This window comes from Myotis myotis, unplaced genomic scaffold, assembly GCF_014108235.1.
Source record: "Myotis myotis isolate mMyoMyo1 unplaced genomic scaffold, mMyoMyo1.p scaffold_m19_p_15, whole genome shotgun sequence".
Lineage (NCBI taxonomy): Eukaryota > Metazoa > Chordata > Mammalia > Chiroptera > Vespertilionidae > Myotis > Myotis myotis.
The window spans coordinates 1653249-1672636 of NW_023416319.1; the positions used below are offsets into that span (position 1 = coordinate 1653249).

A 19388-nucleotide genomic window follows, 5' to 3' on the forward strand; every position below is an offset into this window, starting at 1 on the left:
GATACCAGAATCGTACATGTCCACACGCATGTGCGCATGCACGGATCCGTTGCCCTGCGGTGCTCTGGCTCGGGAGCAGGCATCAAGTCTGGCTCAGCCGCCACGCTGGGGTGCCATCCTGTGCCTCCCTCCCCTCCGGCTCCGGTTCCCACATCCATGCCACGTGGGCATAACTGGACGGTCCTTCTGACCCCTTCCACGGCTGGCCCTGTTTGGTGCATTTCTGTTGCCTGAAGACTTGCATGGAGGGAAGAAGTCACTGGAGCACATTGAATCATGAGGACACAGAGTTCTTCGAGAGTTGAAAAATAAGATGGTTGTCTGGGGAAGATGAATAGCAAGCACCCCCCATTTACATGGCTCTTCCTGTGTAATCCTCATTAAAAGCGTTTCTGGGCCTCTCAGTTCTGCGTAACAGGCTCAAGGTCATTAAATCACTTTATGGATCATTTGTTTAATGGGACCCAACTAAAAATTAAGGAGCACATGACTCAGTGTTCATAAAACAAATGTTTTAAATGAACAGATTTATTCTCGTCTTTGCACCTTGCCGGATGCAGAGCCGTCAGGAGGTTATAGACCGATGTCCCGCTTGGGCGCTTAGAAGCTGATGACGCCTGTTGAATACCTTTGGTAAAGATGAACGTTTTTATACTCTGTGTCCATTACCAGAGCATTCATCATCGGGGCTCCAGCTCGCACAGCTGAGGGGGAGCAGATGTCGAGTTGCTGCTGTCTGTGATCACAGTGGGTCACGCTGGGGGGTGTGGAGGGGGGTCGGGGGCTGCAGAACCTCCGGTCCCCACAGCTGATATGCGTGGAGATGGCCCGCCGGGCTGGCTGCTTCTCTTGCAGGCAGCCGGGACCGCTGTCCTAGCTGGTCCTGCTCCCATGGGTTATGTCTGTGCCTCGACTCCTAGCTAGCGGCAGTGATAAGTGCCGAAGTCACAGGTCTGTTCAGAGACAGCGGAGCCTGGCTTTTGCCTTCCGTGCTGAGCACCAGGCCATCAGAGTGAGTGATGGTACTCGAGGTCTGTGACATCTGCCTCCTGGCGCGCTCCAGACCGCGCCGCCGACAGCAGCCGGGCGCGAGCCACATCTGCCGCTTAAGATGTCCCGGAGGCCGCGGTTACACACAAGCGCAGGAGCATTGCTGAGGTTAATTTTAATAATGCGCTTTGTCTGAGCTATCACCGCGACAGGACTTCCGTCTAGAAATGGCTAATGTATCCGTCACCTTGGGTTTTCCACGCCAAGTCTCTGAAACGCAGTTTTACGCTCACAGCCCGTGTCAGTCTGGATGCCCCCTTTGCTTTTTCTTTCTTTTTTTAAAAATGTATTTTTATTGATTTCAGAGAGGAAGGGAGAGGGAGAGAGAGAAAGAGAAGCATCAATGATGAGAGGGAATCATGGATCGGCTGCCTCCTGCACGCCCCACACTGGGGATCGAGCCTGCAACCTGGGCCTGTGCCCTGACTGGGAATCGAACTGTGACCTCTTGGTTCAACTGCTGATCCACACCGGCCTGGCCAGGCACACCATTTCCATCAGAGGTACTTGATCTGTATTTAAAATACGTTTAATACCATCGACCAAAGAAAGAAAGATTTACATACCCAAGTTATTCAAAATAGTTGTTTCCAAAATTGAACCAAGTATCATTTTTTACATTTAAATGTAAATGACTTAAAAGTCAGTACAATGACACATTTTCCTCCTCAGGGGCACTGCCCGCTGGGTCCCGGCGTTAGCCTATTGGAGCACTTGGGTGGGAAAGGCTGACAGGTGTAACATTATCCCTGTTATTGTAATTGAAGCTGCAGTTGCTGGGTGCTCTCTGTTTGCCACAGACACACATTGCCATGGAATTCTCACAGCACCCCAAGAGGGGAACAGCAGCCCCCCCCCCCCCCCGAGATCCGCAGCATCAAGGCATGGAGCGTTCTCAGTGACTTGCCCCAGACCCAAAGCACAGGGCGAGCGGCTGGCCTCTGCCCCTTCCTGACGGGGGTGGCGGGCCGCCCCGAGTGTGCTGAGAGCTCCCCGGCCCCGTGGAGACCCGGGCTCTGGCCACTGGTCGAGCAGTTGTTGCAGATTTTCCAAGCGGCTGTCTGTGGCGATTTATTTGAAATACAAGGTTTGCTTTTGCTTGTGATGGTCAGATTCCCAGGCCATCTGTTTTGTGCCTGAAGGGACCATGGACACAAATCGTCACATAGAAACGACATTCTGTTCATGGGGGGAGGGGAAGGGCATTCAGGACACTGAGCTGGGGCCTCGGCGAGTGACAGGAGCTTGTCCGCGCCTGCTGGGACGGAGCGTCATGCTTTCCCACAGGCCACTGCAGGGGTGCGTGTGCATGTGAGTGGTGGTGTGTGCATGTGTGTGGTATGTGTGTGAGTATGGCAGGTAGGAATGTGTGTGGTATGTATGCATGTGTGTGTTGAGTGTGTGTGTTTCTTTTTGTGTGTGTGCTATATGTGTTTGTGTGTATCTGTGAGTCTTTTGAGTCTGTATGTCTGTTGAGTGTGTGTGTCTGTGTGTGTATCTGTGTCTACGTGTGTGTATCTGTGTGTCTCTGTGTGTATTTGTATGTGTCTGTTTCTGTGTGTGTGTATCTGTGTGTGTCTGCGTGTGTATCTATGTGTGTATCTGTGTCTCTGTGTGTCTCTGTGTGTCTCTCTGTGTGTGTCTGCGTGTGTGTGTATCTGTATCTGTGTTTCTCTGTGTGTGTCTATGTATCTGTGTGTGTATGTGTGTGTCTGTGTGTCTGCATGTGTGTGTGCATGCATGTGTGCATGCTCACTGAGGAAAAGAGCTCTCTTCCCGGCCAGACGGAGTTTGCATGGTTCCTTTGCCCACGTTCATTTTTCATCCTGAAGCCGCGCACCTGTTATGTGGCGAGGGGGGACCTGCAGTCTCGGACAGCCTGTTCCGTCCTTGGAAGACACCAGAGGCACAACAGCATCCTAACGAGCTCTCCCTGGCCTTGCTGGTGACCCAGTTTCACTGGCCGGCGTCCAGGCTGATCAGACGGCCGTGTGCAGGCCACGTGCACGCGTGTGTGGGTCTCGGTGTGCGTGTAGGGGCTGCTGGCACTGATGAGAAGCAGGCTTCTCTCACGGAGACTGCACCCCAGTAGGGGAAGCAGATGAGAGAACCAATGGCAACTCACAGCGGAGCAGGAGCCGGCACCCGGGGCCGCTGGGGCCGCCGGGGCCCCTCTGTCCCTGGAGGCCTGCCTGAGATGCCGGGTGAGGTCAGTGCCACCTGAGGAAGCCTGGGCCTCCGGTGACCTGTCCTGGGGTGTGTGGTCCGGGACTGGAGCTCTGTCCGTAGCCTGGGAGGTGGTGGCTGCTTTTCTAAGTCCTCCTGCGAGCATTGTCCTACTTCCCCATCTCCCCACGTCGTCTTCACCCGCCGGTGGGGTGGATACTAAAAATGTCCAGGTTGTCACGCTTGAGTTTGAATGTTCTCGAGGGGCTCAGAGAAAGAAATGTCATTACGCAGGACAACCGCAGCGACATTTCCTAAAGTTGTGTTGTTTCTCGTCAAGAGAGGCCGGTAACAGACAGCTCACCCTGGGCTGGGCATGGGGGGCGGTCCCTCCAGGGAGCCCGGCTGGCCGACAGCGTCTCCCACTGAAGATGGACAGGGCAGCCGTGGCCTCCTCACCCGGAGTAATCCTGACAAATGACACAAACACACTCAATTACCTCTGAGAGCAGGCAGGTCCCCGGCAGCTCGTCCAGCATGACGGGTGAATGGGGCGGTGAGGGATGGAGTCTGGCCGGGGCCCTAGCCAAATTGGCTCATTGGAAAGAGCATCGGCCTGCTACTGAAGGGTCCTGGGTTCAATTCCAGTCAAGGGCAGGGGCCTCAATTCCAGGCTCGATCCCTGGTCCTGGTCAGGGCATGTGTGAGGGTAACCAGTCAGTGTCTCTCACATCGATGTTTCTCTCCCAGTCCCTCTCCCTTACACTCTCTCTAAAAATCAATGGAAAAATATCTTCAGGTGAGGTTAAAAAAACAAAGAAAAAAAGTTTGGCCGGGGCATGTGGGCCCCAGAGCCTGAGTGGCCACTTCCACTAGCTGAGTCGGGAGCGGGGTTCCTCGATGTGGCAGGACAGGGCGCAGGCACCTCCCCGGGGCCGCCAGCCCCCCAGGCCTCTGCCTCCCTGGGTCCCTGCTGAGCTTTTGGGAACAGCCTCCCTGCTTCCACAGTGGCTGTGTTCCTTCGTCCCGTTGGCCCGTTTTTCTGCACCTGCTCAGATCTTTATGGGCCTGACTTCTCCCTGTGAGGTGTCCTGGCGGTTTGGCGTCACCGAGGAAGGGCAGTGGCCGGGCTGGCTCCACAGCGCAGCACGGGGGGTACAGGGAGCGCATGTTGGGCAGGGGGTGAGGCACTGAATTGGTAGGCACAGCTCGTAGTTAGAGCTCCCGCCGTGTCTGTGTGTCTGTGTGTGTCTGTGTGCGCACTGTGGGAGATGTGTGCTCGCAGGCATGTGCATAATCCCGTCTTACCCGCGGTGTGTGTGTGTCTGTGTGTCTGTGTGTGTCTGTGTGCGCACTGTGGGAGATGTGTGCTCACAGGCATGTGCATTATCCCATCTTACCCGCGGTGTCTGTGCGTGTCTGTGTGCACACTGTGGGAGATGTGTGCTTGCAGGCATGTGCATAATCCCGTCTTATCCGCGGGGGCTGCGTTCCAGGCCCCCCGTGGGCGTGTCATGCTCTCACATGCTTCCTGTGGTGAGCTTCCGTTTATAAGTTAGGCTCAGGGAGGGAGTAACAGCAATGACAATGAGATCAAACAATGATAACGATGTACTAGCAAAGGTGATGTGAGTGCGGTCTCGCTCCCTCAGAATATCGCGTTGTTCTGTGCCGACAGCGTGGCTCCGCTGGACAAAGGGGTGGTTCACGTCCCGGGTGGGAAGGAGCAGCAGGTGCAAGATTTCACCCTGCTGCTCAGAAGAGCTCGCAGTTTAAAACGTGTGAGTTGTTTATATTTGGGAGTTTCCACGCATTGTTCAGTGACCGTGGTTGACTACGGGTCACTGAAACCGGGAAAGCGCCGTGTGGGTAAGGGCGCCGCGCGTGTTTGTGATGCTGTGCGGCCGCACGGAGCCTCCCGTTTGCATCCACGCACCTGTGAGCGTGGTGTGAATGAGTCAGTCACGTGGCAATAGAAGCGGTTCCTCCTCGTCCGGTCGCCTGACGTCCCCAGACGTCGTCGGTGGGCGGAGTGTACGTGGGACGCCCTTGAGAGCCGTAAACGTGCGGGAACGAGCTCCGGCCGACCTGGTGCATCGCGTGGCCCTGCTGACCCGCACCCCTGTCCCCGCAGACTGCAGGGAGCTCCTGCTGCCCATGATGACGGACCAGCTCAAGTACCACCTGGAGCGTCAGGAGGACCTGGAGGCCTGCTGCCAGCTGCTCAGCAACGTGCTGGAGGTGCTGTCCCGCAAGGACGTGGTGAGCAGGCCCCGTCCCGGAGCCCCCCAAACCCCACCCACATGCCCTGTCCCGGAGCCCCCCAAACCCCACCCACGGGCCCCGTCCCGGATCCCCCCAAACCCCACCCCATGGGCCCCGTCCTGGAGCCCCCCAAACCCCACCCCACGGGCCCCGTCCCGGACCCCCCAAACCCCACCCCACGGGCCCCGTCCCGGACCCCCCAAACCCCACCCCATGGGCCCCGTCCCGGACCCCCCAAACCCCACCCCACGGGCCCCGTCCCGGACCCCCCAAACCCCACCCCACGGGCCCCGTCCCGGACCCCCCAAACCCCACCCCACGGGCCCTGTCCCGGATCCCCCCAAACCCCACCCCACGGGCCTCGTCCCGGATCCACCCAAACCCCACGGTGGGAGGCCTTGTCCTGGGGCCCACACAAATCCCGCCCTGCAGACCTGGTTCTGGGATCCGCCCAAAAACCCCACGGTGGGAGGCCCCGTCCCGGGGGCCATGCACACCCCTCCTGGGACAAAGGCACACGGATTCATTCCTAAAGAAATGGCCTTAATTTAAGGGGTTGTCTATAAAGTTGCACCTTCAAATTACTTTTTTCCATGTGTGAGGTGTGCTAAATATAATTATAAACATAATGTGATTTATCTAATAAACATTACACTACAATGCTTATCCTTCCACATTAAATATATTTATTGTTTAATTTCTTTCCTACAACTTCTCAGCTAAATGTCTCTCAAGAGTTAGATTTTAATTCTCACCGTCTGACAAAGGCCTTGATGATAAAAACCAGAAATGAGCAGGTGGAGGCTAATTGTCTGCTTTCTTTCCGTTCTTATCTTGTTAGCGTCAAACAGGCACGCAGGTGCTTGCGTTTTGTGTTTAAGTCACTGGCCGCCTGAGAGTTTTGAGGGGGCAGCTGTCTGCTCTTCCCCTCTTCCCCGGCCCCTCTCCCCGGGGCGATTTCTTCCTGGGATTCTGTAGCTAGCTTGTGTTTTGTAAATTGGATTTCCTTTTGCATGTCGAATTACTCCACTACCTGTCCCTAATCCACCGTTAGTGCAGCCCCTGGGGAAAAGTCTGACCCTTCCCTTCCCCATCCCCACGGACCCACCACATGTATGTGCGCACACGTATGCACACATGTGCCATCGTTGGTCCTCCAGGTGTGTCTGGAAACACGTGCAGGGCCTTGATTGTCTGCCCTGAGCCCTGGACAGACAGGTGGGATTTTGAAGTCAGCAGGGCTGGCTGGTAGCTCTATCCCACATGACCTCCAGCACCTTCCCAGTCCACACTCACACTCTCACACACACACACACACTCCTGCCTGCCCACTTCCTCCTGCCCGGCTCCTTCTTTCAGAGCCTGGTTCGTGCCCTCAGACGCAGAGATCAGAATGAACTCGTTCTCGGGGTGATGGCCACACCACGTGTGGCTTTGAAAGGGTGGAAGCCTCCACCCACAGGGTAGCAGCCCCCCTGGTTCCAGTCCAGGGCTCCCCTGTTTCTGTTGGGGAGAATCTGGGAGGAAAGGGTTCCAGTGGCCAGACCTCCTGGAGGACGGGGTGCCCACCCTGGCTTTGTGCGGAAGTGACTGGAGAACCTGCTTGCGCACGTTCCGAGTTCTGAGGAGAGTCCCGCACCCCATCACTCGCTGAGTGGGAGACCGCCTGTCTGCGGTGGCGAGGCCGTGCCCTCTGGGTTTCGGTCACTCGCTGAGCACGTGTGCGCACTCCGTCCAGTGCTGGCCCCGGGCCCCGGGACTGGCCCGCAGGCCTGTGGGCGGTGGGACCCGCCTGAGGCCACGGCCTGGAAACCAGCGGCGGGCTGGCCAGGGACCACGCCCGTGTTGTTTCAACAGATTTGCTTTCATTTGTAAGGTTTGCCTCCATGACATGTCCATGCTTATGTAACAAATGATCGTTCATGGACGGTAATTAATAACACGGCTTGAGCTTTCTCTGCGAGGCTTGTGCCTCTGACCGGGGCAGCGTTTCCTCTCACGCGGGTTAGAGCCGACTCACTCCTTCCGGGGGTCGGCACGCGTGTGGTGGCTGCCTGTCGGGGCGCCGGTCCTCACTGCCCTGTCCTCCCGCAGGGCCCCACCCAGCGGCATGTGCAGGTCATCATGGAGCGGCTCCTCCGGACGGTGAACCGCACGGTCATCTCCATGGGCCGGGACTCGGAGCTCATCGTAAGTGCGGGGCGTCGCCGGGCGCGCCTGTGGCGGGGCCTCTCCCGCCCGGCGGCCTTTCCTCTCCGCTGACCGCCCGCCTGGGCCTTGCTTTTGACACTGTCACTTGAAACTGAACTTCTTTTCCTACAAATTCGCGAGCGGGGAGGCGCTTGGGTTGCCCTCTTTTGCCGTCTGGTGTGTAAAATGGGCTCGTCTCCCACCATGTGGGAGCACGCGTGGACACGGGAGGGTGAGCCGTGGGACATTTTAGAGACAAGCATTGGGTGCTGGTTTCCCGTGACTTCCTTCCAGCAAAGGGCGTGCTTTCTTCTCCGCCCTCGTTCTGCGGGCAGTTTCTTTCCACCTTTTTACACGGAAGATGCCATGAATGAGGTTTTATACCAGGACTAACAAGTAATGGAGGTCCTGCAGCTCAGCTGTTTCATTTCTGCTCGCATGTACTGTAGACGCTTCTCCATACGGGTCATCGCGGCACGGAGTGGCGTCTATTTGGGGGGAGTTTCTAAGAATAATATGAAACCCCGGTCAGCGTGCCTGCTTCCGAGCACTGAGCCCTTGGTCCTCACCCCGTCTTCCTGAGTGTGGTTTCTGCGGCGAGGGACGCACGCGGGTCCCATTTCATCTCTTCCCTGTCTAGTCCTTGGTGCCCTTGCCCTAAGCTTGTTGGACGGCCTTTCCCAAAAGTCCCTTTCCCATCAGAGACCAGCACACGCAGCGGGCGTTTCCCAGGCCACCCGATGGCACATCGTCTTCCTGGTGTGACCGCTGCCTTGGGGTCCTCGGCGTCGACCGGGAGGTGACACTCACGTCTCCCCCCACGGCCAAGCCGGAGCGCAGCAGGGGCTCGTGCTGGTGTTGGCGGCGGCGTCACCGTGAAACGGGGGTGGGGCCAGTTGGGTATTTGCACCATCACCCGCGGGCCATACAACATGATTAACTCACAAACCCGCCTGCTCTGTGTGGTCAGACATTTGATTAACTCACCCCAATCCCTGGGCACAGCCAGACCATGTGATTTCGGGGGCCCGCGGGCCGGACGTCCCCCTCCCCTGCCACAAAGGACGCAGTTTCCGGGGGAGAAGTGGGTTCATGGCTGTCTGAGTGTGCTTCCCGCCAGCGACATGGTCCAGTCTCGTCTCAGAGTTCGGCACGGACGCTCACAGCTTCCTTCTCAGGGTGTATCTCACTGAGGATGGGACTGTGACGTGTATAAACCAGGACATAAAGTGTTTCTTGTGAATCGGGTTCATTGGCTGCGGGCTTCTCCATTCTGTACGTAAATGTGCCGGCCTCCTCACGTTCCCCACCATCGCTGGCTCTGTCATTTGAAACACCTTAGTAGAGGTGGGGGAGATGGGGCCTCACAGAGCGAGACTTGGGGTGGCTCCAGCAGCACCCCCGAGGTCTGGTGACCCTGTCTGGTGGGGGCCGTGCCAGGGGTGCCCGGGGACACCGCCACGCTGGGGAAGTGCTTGAGGGAGCGAAGGACGTGTGGTTTGAAGTCACACTGCATTTTGTGACGTTCTGCTGGGACCCTGTTGGGAGGGGCTGGGTCAGCCAGGCTGTGGGTGCTGATGGCTCAGGGGGTGACGGCGAGTGAGGGCGGGGCTGTCATGGCAGATGGGGACATGGCCAGTGACTGGAGAGCTCGTCCTGTCTGGGTGGGGCTGACCCTGGCTGTGTGCCCTCGAGGCACAGCCCCCTGGCCGGCAGTTGAACCGGGAGTACAGGAAGGGAGGTGGGGAGAAGCCTGAGAGTTTGGAGGGGCCCTGGACTTGGGGAGCTTGTGGGACCTGCTCCCGGCGCAGCCGTGGGTGTAAGGCAGGGAGAACGGAGCACGGTGTCTTCCCAGCCTGTGGCCCAGGTGTGTATGGACGTGGCTCAGCTCTCAATTAGAGGCGACAGTGGCTGCGAGAGCCGCCCCTCACCGCGCACTTCTCCTGGCCGGGCGTCAGCAGCTGACAGGCGATCCACTGTCAGCCTCACCTTCTCCGTGTGGTGACGGCTTCCAGGCCCTCAGCCTTAGGAGCAGGCTTAGTGTTCCCGTTAGTTCTGGGCAGTGGCCACCGGGGTCAGATGCCCTTGTCCCGGGGGCAGGTGGCCTGGTCAGCGGTTGGGTGGGAGGCCAGGCCCCCGCCCCCATGTCCCTTCGCTGGAGTCGCGCTTGCCCTCGGAGCTGGGTGGGGAGCGAGCAGATGCTGTGAGCAGCACACGGTATCCTGCTGGGAGCTTGGCTGCTGCTTCCCAGTGGTCAGACTTCCCTCTGTGAATGGGCCCTTTAAGGATGTAATGTAGTGAGAAGGATGAGAGGTTTCTCTGTGGCTTGGGTGCCCTTGAGAAGACTGGGAGTTGCCGATTCTCTGAAAGGAAAACGTGGCCCCTTCCCAGGACAGCTGTGGGCAGATGCAGGAGCCACTCAGGACAGGGAACTCCCCCGACGGTGCCCTCGTCCTTCTGACCACAGGCCGTCTGGCTCCCTCCGAGCCTGTGAGGACAGGGACTTGGTTGCCACCCTGAGCATGGGCTGTGGGGGACACGATGGGGTGGGGAGGGGTTCATTGTCACCACAGTGTCCCTGGGGGGGCAGATGGGACACGAAGGGCTTGCTGTGAGCCTGGCTGGGTCCTAGGGACCCGCCTGTTTCTTCTCCTTTTTAAAAAAATCTTTATTGTTGAAAGTATTACATATGTTCCCTTTTTCCCCACATCGACCCCCTCCAGCCCACCCCGCCCCTACCCCAGGCCTTCAACACCCTATTGTCTGCGTCCATGGGCCATGCTTAGGTGCACACAAGGTCTCGGGCTGATGACCACCCACCCACTCTCCCCGCCTTCGCTCTGAGATTCCTCAGTCTGTTCCATGCTCCATGTCTCTGGGTCCACTTTGTTCATCAGTTTATTTTGTTTACTAATTCTACATATGAGTGAGATCCTGTGACACTTGTCTTTCTCTGACTGGCTTATGTCACTTAGCATGATACTCTCCAGGTCCCTCCATGCTGTCTCAAAGGGTGAGAGATCCTTCTTTTCTACTGCTGCGTAGTATCCCATGGTATAGATGTACCCCAGCTTTTTGATCCGTTCATCTGCTGATAGGCATGTGGGCTGTGTCCAGATCTGAGCTATGGTAATTATGCTGCTATGGACCTGGGGGCACCCATTCTTTCTGCTGGGTGTTTGGAGGACCCGCCTGCTTTGCTATTTGGAAAGAGTGTCATTTAAATGCTCGTTCAGTGCACACACCCCTCCTACCAAGACTCCTCACCACATCTTTTCACAAAGACCCTGTCTCCGTGCGTGAACATGAGCTTTGCAGTATTTATGCTAATGGAGCTCATGAATAAATGTGCTTTTAAAAAGTGCTGTTCTTAATTTTATTTTCCAAAGAAAGCAGCACCCGATAAAAGCCTCAAATGGGCAGCGTCGGGTTTCCTGTACTAGAGCCGTCACCGTGTCTCTGAGGGATGTTTGGTAATCAGTCCACTTAGAGGACACGTGGCTTTCGGAAAAACACCCTCACACGGTGAGCGTGTACCTGCTGCTGGGGATGGGGAGGCTCTGAGGGCACAAGGGCAGGGACACGGGTCCTGGGACCTTCCCGAGGCCAGTGGCCCCGGGCCAGAGGGCCTGGTGGCCCCTACAGGACACGGTGTCCTTGGCTGTGTCCAGTGACTGAGAGCAGGGGACCTCGGGGGCACCAGCCATGGGGGCTGACTCACAGGTATTAGAGACAGTGACCGGCTGCTGTGCGTGTCCCGGCTGCTGTGGGTGGTCCTCTGGGACTCAGCCTGTTTGCACGGAGGTTACTCTCACCCCCTGCCTTTCCCCAGGAACCCTGCGCCCAGGGGGAGCCCCATCTCAGCCACAGGGATCGCCACCCTTTGCCTGCAGAGACCAGGAAAGGGGGCGTCTGCCCTCCTGGGTGTCCAGGTGGGAGTCACCTTGGTGAAGGGCTCAGCACGGGGCTAGTCTCCATGGAGAGGCGGGCTACCCAGCCCCCCTGAGGCGTCAGAATTCCATCGGGAGGGAGGGGGGGAAGCAGGTGGCTGGTCCCCTGGCCCTGGAGCCTGAGAGATGATGAGCTGGAGAGACGCTGTCTGCTGGCCGTGGCATAGGGCCGTGGCAGGACACCGAGTCCCATTGTCTGCGAGCTCCTTCCAGAACCAAGTATCTGCCAGACATCCTGCTGGGAGGCCGCACCTCCTAACGGTGTTCTCTCTCTCTCTCTCAGCCCAATGAAGCTCTTTCCTTTGTCATTATTTTCTTAGATTGACTTCTATTTTCCCAAGTTACCGCGACCATGAAATAAGTTAAATAGCCACACAGAACATTACCTTTCTTTTTTTTTAATTTTATTTAAAAACTAATAAAGAACTTAGTGACAAGTATAATAATTTAGTCTCTATACGTAATGCCATGGGAACATCTATATAGGAAGGAACACGACTGTTTACCTTGTTTTTTGTATCAAAGTTTTGACTTAAATCTTTCTAAGAGACGCATCATGTTAGTGACACATTGTGATTAAACTACGAAATGCCTTTGGAAATATTTTTTTTTTTTCCTATTCCAAAGAAGGTGTTATTTTTAAATAGGAGTGAGCATATCTTCAGTCTCCTTCAGACTCTGCACATTTTATCTGTGGTTGTTTTGAACCTAGACTGCTCTCACCAGGGACGTCGCTGTGTTTGCGAGGGCGGTGTGGGCGGATTTACCGGGCTCGTTAGAAAGCCGCGCAGCCCCTCGCTTCCGGTCACCCAGAGCTGGGGGTGCTCGGGACACAGGAGAGACAACGTGTCGCGAACATTTTAAACGTTAGTGAAAAACAGTATAAAAGACATGAAACACATGTTTTCCATTCCACGTCTCCGTGACACAGTCGCTCTTCCTTCGTGGTTCAGGACCCTCCGCTGCGTCCTTCTTTCGCACAAAAATAGCTCCCAGTCCCGCTGACTGATCTCCACGGATTCGCGTCCCTTGTGCGGCGTTTCCACAAAAGATGTGTGTTTTCTTGCGATTAAAGCGGACGGACGGCTGAGGGCCCGCGGGAGGAACTCCCGAAGGATGGCTGCCTGCGTGGTTTCAGGCTCTGCTCTGAGGGCTGGCCACCGCGAGGTCCCTGTAGAAGGGACACACCCGGGACAGAAGCAGACTCGCTGCTGGGTCAGGAGGAAAACGCAAGGCAAGGAGCAGCTCTCCTTCCGGCGATGCCCGATGCCGGCGGCGGCCCTGCCCGGGGGCACCGCTCCGTTCCGGCAGCTGATCCGCGACGTGTGCGTGTCGGCAGTAGCTTACATGTCAGACGGTGGGACAGAAACGCGAAGACTCGGTTTTCTCGTATGTTCACAAACTATTCAAAATTTAATTTGTAAGGAAAAAAAAAGGCAAAAGGAGATCCCTACTTCTTCTTCTTCATGTGAAAAGCAAAAAAACACTGATAGACAAAGTCATTCAATAGACCAGAGGGTATTGATTTCTATCAAAAGATACTTGCAAAGGAATGAGTGAAAAAATAAAGGAACTCAGATTTGTATTGCAATGTGTAATCAAAAGAGACCTCTGTCCTGGCTTATTGAAAAAATACCTAGAAACATCTGATTCACAGCTTCCCGCTAGGCATGTCAGGGCGTACAGGTGACGACTAGGTTAGGTGTAGGCGATCCTAGCGGGTGACAGTAGCAGCTGAACTAAACACACTGGTGCTCTCTGAGGCGGTGAGGCCGCCCCATTGTTACAAAGCGCGACAGATTGTACCGGACGCCTGCCTGCGCTTTGAGGAACCATGTCTGTAGATTGATTCACAGAGACACTTCCCCGCGGCAGATTCAGCATTTGGCCTTTGGGTATCAAAAGATTAAAAACGAGATCTCAGAAAGCTCAGTGTCCAGTAGCTCTCTGGCCCGGTCACCTGCAGCGGCGACAGGCCTGACCTGACGCTGGGGGGGCTCCTGGCGGCTGGCCATTGGGAAGTGAGCAGTAAACATGGTGCAGGTGTGGCGATGTGGGGGATGCTGAGTGTCAGGGGTCAGAGACACCCCGAGATGGGGTCGCTTGGCTTAGCGCTACAGCACGTGAAGGCAGATACACATAGAGTCCCATGTGAGAGATGATTCATGGTCTCCGACCACTTGAAAAAATTGTGCTTTCTCTGGAATTTGATGTGCTGAAAACGGCCCCCTGCCCCTGCGTAGTTGCAAAATGAAAGGTAAAAAATGAAGTCTTTTGCAAACATAAGGCTTGCTTCTCTCTCTCTCTCTGTCTTTAAAATGAAGGCTTGGAAGTCGTGATGGGTTTCAGCTGTGCACAGGGGCCAGCCTGCCGACCGCAGGCTGACGGTAACACTCCGCGAGCCGGGTGGGGGCAGCATCGCTCCTTGTCCTCTTTGCCTTAAGCTTTGTTCAGGGTTTCACGTCCCACATCCGAGGACGGCGAGGAGCCGCCGGCAGGCGGTGACAGGACCCCCTCGCTGTCAGTGGTCCGTTAGTACGAAGGCCTTTTTGGTAAACAGGGGGGCTCCCGCGGTGGCACAGTTCCCTGGGTCCTCTTCGTTTCGGAAAAGCACGGGCTGAACCCCCGTGGGCTCTAAAGACGGCCTGTCGACTCCACACACCACGAGTGTTAAAGGAACCAGAGTTTCCACCTCCCGTGCTTTTTAGATTCCGTTTTGGATTTTTGCTTGGGCGTCGAGGAGTGCGTCTCCTGAGAGTAAGGCGGAGGGGCAACCTGAGATTCCTCAAAGGGGTGGAGGTTCCTCAGAACCGGCTGGAGTTTGTCCTCTTGCTGCTTAAAGTCGAGCTCCACGCTGGAAAGGGGAGAGAGGAATGCCGTTAGTGCTTGGTCTTTCCCGTAGAAAGGCCCCCCGAGTGACACGACTGGGTGGCATCCTGCCCGGGCAGCGATCATTCCTACCGTGTTTATACCGTCAGCCTAGGGCTCCATAGTAAGCAGCTGGGTGCAGTGTATTCTTCTACGTCACTGTCAGCTACACTTGACTCTTGGGGTTAAAGGTACCGATCTCCCTAGCAGTTGGCAGTCTGTGTGTAACTTTTTAAAACTGTACTTTATTTTTTTACTGGAGGCCCAGTGCACGAAATTTGTGCAAAGGGCTTGGCCCCCACCGCTGCCGTCTCTGTCTTGGCTCCCGCCACCGCGGCTTCGTAGGGAAGGATGTCCGGTCTAATTAGCATATTATGTTTTTATTATTAGATTGATTTCAGAGAAGAAGGGAGAGTAAGGGGGAGATAGAAACATCAATGATGAGAGAGAACCATTGATTGGCTGCCCCTGCACGTCCCTCAATGGGGATCAAGACCACAACCCGGGCATGCGCCCTGACCGGGAATTGAACCATGACCTCCTGGTTCACAGGTCAGTGCTCAACCACTGAACCATGCTGGCTGGTCTGTGTATAACTTTTGACTCCCCAAGACCTTAACTACTAATAGCCTACTGTTGAACGGAAGCCATACAGATAACATAGTTGCTTTACATGTATTTTGTGGGTTACATGTGTAATATACTGTATTCTTGCAATCAAGTAAGCTAGAGAAAGGGAAATGTTATCAAGAACATCATAAGGAAGAGAAAAATACACTCATGGTATTTATTGAAAAAAAAAAATCTGCTTGTAAGTTCAAACCTGTGTTGTTCAGGGTCGATTGTATTTCAAATAGATTTATTTTCCTAGAAAAACAACTGATTTGCTTTCACTCTGAACCTCTGAGGTGCCAACACACACAGCTGGCGTCAAATACATCCAGTCCTGCATAATGGCGTCTCGGTCAAGGACGGCCGCACGTGGGACGGTGGTCCAGAGGGTAAAGGCCGAGCTGACCCCTCTTGTTGCCTAGTGACGCCATAGCCATCACAGCAAGCAGGTACCCAGGTGTTTGTGGGGATGTGGTGTCGGCACCCCTGCCCAGCCCGTCGTATAAAAGTGCACCCCACACAGCTATGTACATGATACTTGATAATGGCCATGAGCGACCACGTGGCTCTGCTGGCTTACGCTTTGCTGCGCTAGACGTTTCATCGACGCTTTAGAGCAGCGGTTCTCAACCTTCCTAATGCCGTGACCCTTTAATATGTTTCCTCATGTTGTGGTGACCCCCAACCATAAAATCATTTTCGTTGCTACTTCATAACTGTAATTTTGCTACTGTTATGAATCGTCATGTAAATATCTGATATGCAGGATGTATTTTCATTGTGACAAATTGAACATAAAGCATAGTGACTAATCACAAAACCAATATGTAATTATGTATGTGTTTTCCGATGGTCTTAGGTGACCCCTGTGAAAGGGTCGTTCAACCCCCAAAAGGGTCGCGACCCACAGGTTGAGATCCGCTGCTCTAGAGGGTTCTTCCTACTCATGAAACAGTGTTGTCTGTGGAAAGCAGCGTGACGCCGGCAGCAGCCTCGTGTTCACCGAGCCTCTGGTTGCACCCTCTCCTCCTGTGCCCGATTTAACCTCGTGGCGTTCGGTACAGTGACATGCTGTGCAGGCGTGAAGCCCGGGAGCCATGGGCCAGGCCATGTCGCCCAGGTGTGCAGGAGGGGTGCCAGCCAGGTTTGTGTAAGTGCACTACGATGCCTGCACGACGGCGGAGTTGCCCACAGACACGCTTCTCGGACGCACCCCCGTGGGTACGGGTGCGTGGCTGTAACGCGCTGGAATGGAGAACGTGGCGTCGGAGTAACCCTTTGGCTTGTCCGTGGACTGCGCGCGGGATAAATAGGTCACTGACGGTCTGCGTGTTCAGGAGGCCTCTCAGCACACACCTGCCGGGTGCGAGCTCTGTTCTGGGCCACTTTCCCAAGGTCACGGAAACCTTCTCACCTGAATCAGTCGGCGAATGAAAGGCCTTGATTCCGTTCTCTTGTAAAGCCCGAGCCGCCTGAAGACCGAGGACCCGAGATGCCGACGTGGGCGAAGGTGGCGTGTTCTCCCGCCGACACGGAACGCTACAGTTACCGAAGGCAGTTTTTCCGGCAAAGACTGTACCTCCCTGTGGTGTACTGAGTGTTTGCTGAAAAGTAACCCCAAACGGCCATGGCATCCCGAAGCCATCGTGTGCAAGCATGCAGCGCCGCGGGAGGACAGCCGTGCTGATGCGTGTGAGAGCAGGATCAGAGAGGGCTGTTCGAAGGAGATGCCGTTTCTTAGGAAAGTTCTTCAGAGAATGCACCTTGCCTAGAGCCCTCCCTTCTCTTCTTCGTGTTGAAAAGACCAAGGTCGATGCCCTGTCACTAACTCTTTATGGTCCCCTTGGCCTTGGGACCAGACACCGGGCCCAGTGTAATTTTTCCGTAAGGATCCCGCATTACCGAGCCTGGTGTCCCCTCCGCCTGCCTCCCCTGTGCCCCTGGCATCCTCGAGTCGGACCCTGCGTCACGCCCGCCAGGCCCCGGAGAGCTCCGCTCGGTGCCCCTTCCGCGTGTGGCCTGGATGCCCGGCTAAATGTCAGTAGCTTTCAGTAAAGGTTCAGTGACCATGATAACACATGAGCTCCCAGCATTTCATATCCAGTGGAGCCATAACCCATTTATAAACATGAAGCCCTATTGATTTAGAGGTCCATTAATCCTAGACAGATTCTGACATTGTGGAAAGAAACAGCCAAGCCGTGTTACCTGCAGTTCTAAACACAAGCTCGAGACCCATGGAATGGACCATTTTGGGTTTTACGTCTGCTGTCCCATTTTTCTTATTGTCAGAGACTATGTACTATTACGGAAAAAGTTAAAAATATTGCCAAGAAGTTGATGGCCAGTTGCCCCCTGCTCCCAAGACAAGAAGGAGTGTTTGCCCTCATTCTGAAAGGCATCTGAGTTTTGCTGCTGTTTACAGGGGGTAGAGGCAGACCTCATGGACTTATGTCCTGCTCACCTGGATCACGTGACAATGGACATAGCTCCTCACCCGGATCACATGACAATGGACATAGCTCCTCACCTGGATCACATGACAATGGACATAGCTCCTCACCTGCATCATGTGACAGTGGGCATACTGCCTCACCTGGATCATGTGACAGTGGGCATATGCTCGAAGGACAGTAGTGAGAGGTGCGAATCTCAGAATGCGCTGCATTCGAGAGGACAGCCCTCGGGTCCTTTATCAGGGGCTGTAGAAACATGGTATCTGTCCTGTCGACATTGGGGGGTTCAGGGGGCTCCCCTAAGCGCCTTATCCTCCTTAGGGCTTAGTTTCCTTCACTTCAAGGGATATAGTCATTACTGCCCCGACTGTCTCCCTGATTTAGGTAAGGATCCCTCACCCCTCCATCTCCCCAAAAATAAAAGTCGGTGAAAAAGTTTTCTAAACTGTCACATGAAATTCAAACCTCACTTTCTCCTTCTTATCAGCTGCCCATCAATTCTGCAGTGAGAAAAGGAGCCGGCAGCGATCAGGGCAATGCCTAAGGGGGGTTCTTCACGGATATTTAACAAGAAACACAGACCCTCCCTACTGAGCCTGCGAGATGCCGTGTCCGATATGGCATGTCAGGGGCAAGAAGTGATTTCCCGGGGCGCTTGGTGAGCGTTGAAAGTGTGTCCCCCACATCCTAACCACGGCAGGAGCCCTGCGCGGGTGCGATTATTAGGCTCCCTGGCCAGCACGACGGCTCTGGGTGCCTGTAATTATCGAATTCCCATTAAGTAACTACACTGGGAATCCCGTTATTAACCAATTTATCACACCGCGGAGCCATGTAATCACAGAGAAATCTAATCTGAGCCCTTGTTAACGGAAGGACTGGACTTGATCTATCGAGTTGATTCCTATTGGCACTTCTCCATTACAAGAGGCTGCAGCCCGAGCAGTGAGTCCTGGAGGGGAGTGGGGGGCGGGGAGTGCCTGCAGTGGGGCAGCCAGGCCAGCCTGGCCCTACGCCCCTCCCCTGCCTAACAGGGCAGGTTACCAGAGGCGCCTTCATAAACCCTGAGACTCCCACAAACTCCCGCTCCCTCACAGCTGGCCGCCTGTCACCCTTCTTCCCTGGGAGTCTGCACCCCCTTCCGTCCTGTCCGAACTCCTCCCCGCACAGCCCTCGCACGGTTCACTGTAGCGTGCCGTCTCAGCGAGCTCGGAGGGATGGAGCGGGCTCATTCAGTTACGCCTGTGGGGTACTGAGTGCAGTGCCAGGCTCGGAGTGCTGGCTCTGTCTACGGAATGGAAATAAACAGACGGACTGATCCCTGACCCTCTTCCTCCTGCTCTGCTGTTTTCCATGGATAACGAATTCACCAAAACGAACGCGTGCATCCAAGTACGCCTGCGTGTGACGTGCCGTGTGTGTCTCCGGGGACATGTGTGACGTACCAGATGTGCATGTCTATAGCACATGTATGTGGGTCCTGTTCCAGTAGCAGCCAATGTTAACAATAGGTAACGACCGTCCTTTATCGCTTTAAACATGGAAATGACTCCCCATCGCTTTCAGTCCTTCCCTCACTGCTCTTTCACGTGGGAGGCACAGAATCAGAGTTCATAGGATCCCTGACAGATTTAAAATACCAGGGGTGGGTATTCAAGAATATGAATGCCCCAACTATCCGGCCGATGCTGTTCCTGGTGGGCTGTGGCAAGGAAATGAGCATTGCAGTTATAGAACAAAATAAAGCCCCAAACATCAGCCTGTGTCCCAGCCGTCATCGGCAGAGAGCGGCATAGGTGGACGGCGGCCTCTCTGACCACGCCTGGCGCTT

The 19388-nt window shown here is 55.3% G+C and overlaps 2 protein-coding genes across 6 annotated transcripts in view; one reads left to right on the plus strand and one right to left on the minus strand.

Moving 5' to 3' along the window:
- The window catches only part of DOCK1 (dedicator of cytokinesis 1), a 287578-nt gene that overhangs the window by 113256 nt on the left and 154934 nt on the right, over positions 1–19388 (plus strand). For 4 of the 5 annotated variants that reach the window (XM_036335669.1, XM_036335667.1, XM_036335664.1 and 1 more), the window contains exons 26-27: positions 5351–5478; positions 7576–7671. In XM_036335669.1, the coding sequence (XP_036191562.1) occupies positions 5351–5478; positions 7576–7671 (224 nt within the window). The remainder of the gene's footprint in view (positions 1–5350; positions 5479–7575; positions 7672–19388) is intronic. The other variant, XM_036335666.1, reaches the window with a different exon arrangement.
- The window catches only part of INSYN2A (inhibitory synaptic factor 2A), a 36408-nt gene continuing 29325 nt past the window's right edge, over positions 12306–19388 (minus strand). The window contains exon 4 of the mRNA XM_036335670.1: positions 12306–14475. Within this exon, the coding sequence (XP_036191563.1) occupies positions 14292–14475 (184 nt within the window). The 3' untranslated portion in view covers positions 12306–14291. The remainder of the gene's footprint in view (positions 14476–19388) is intronic.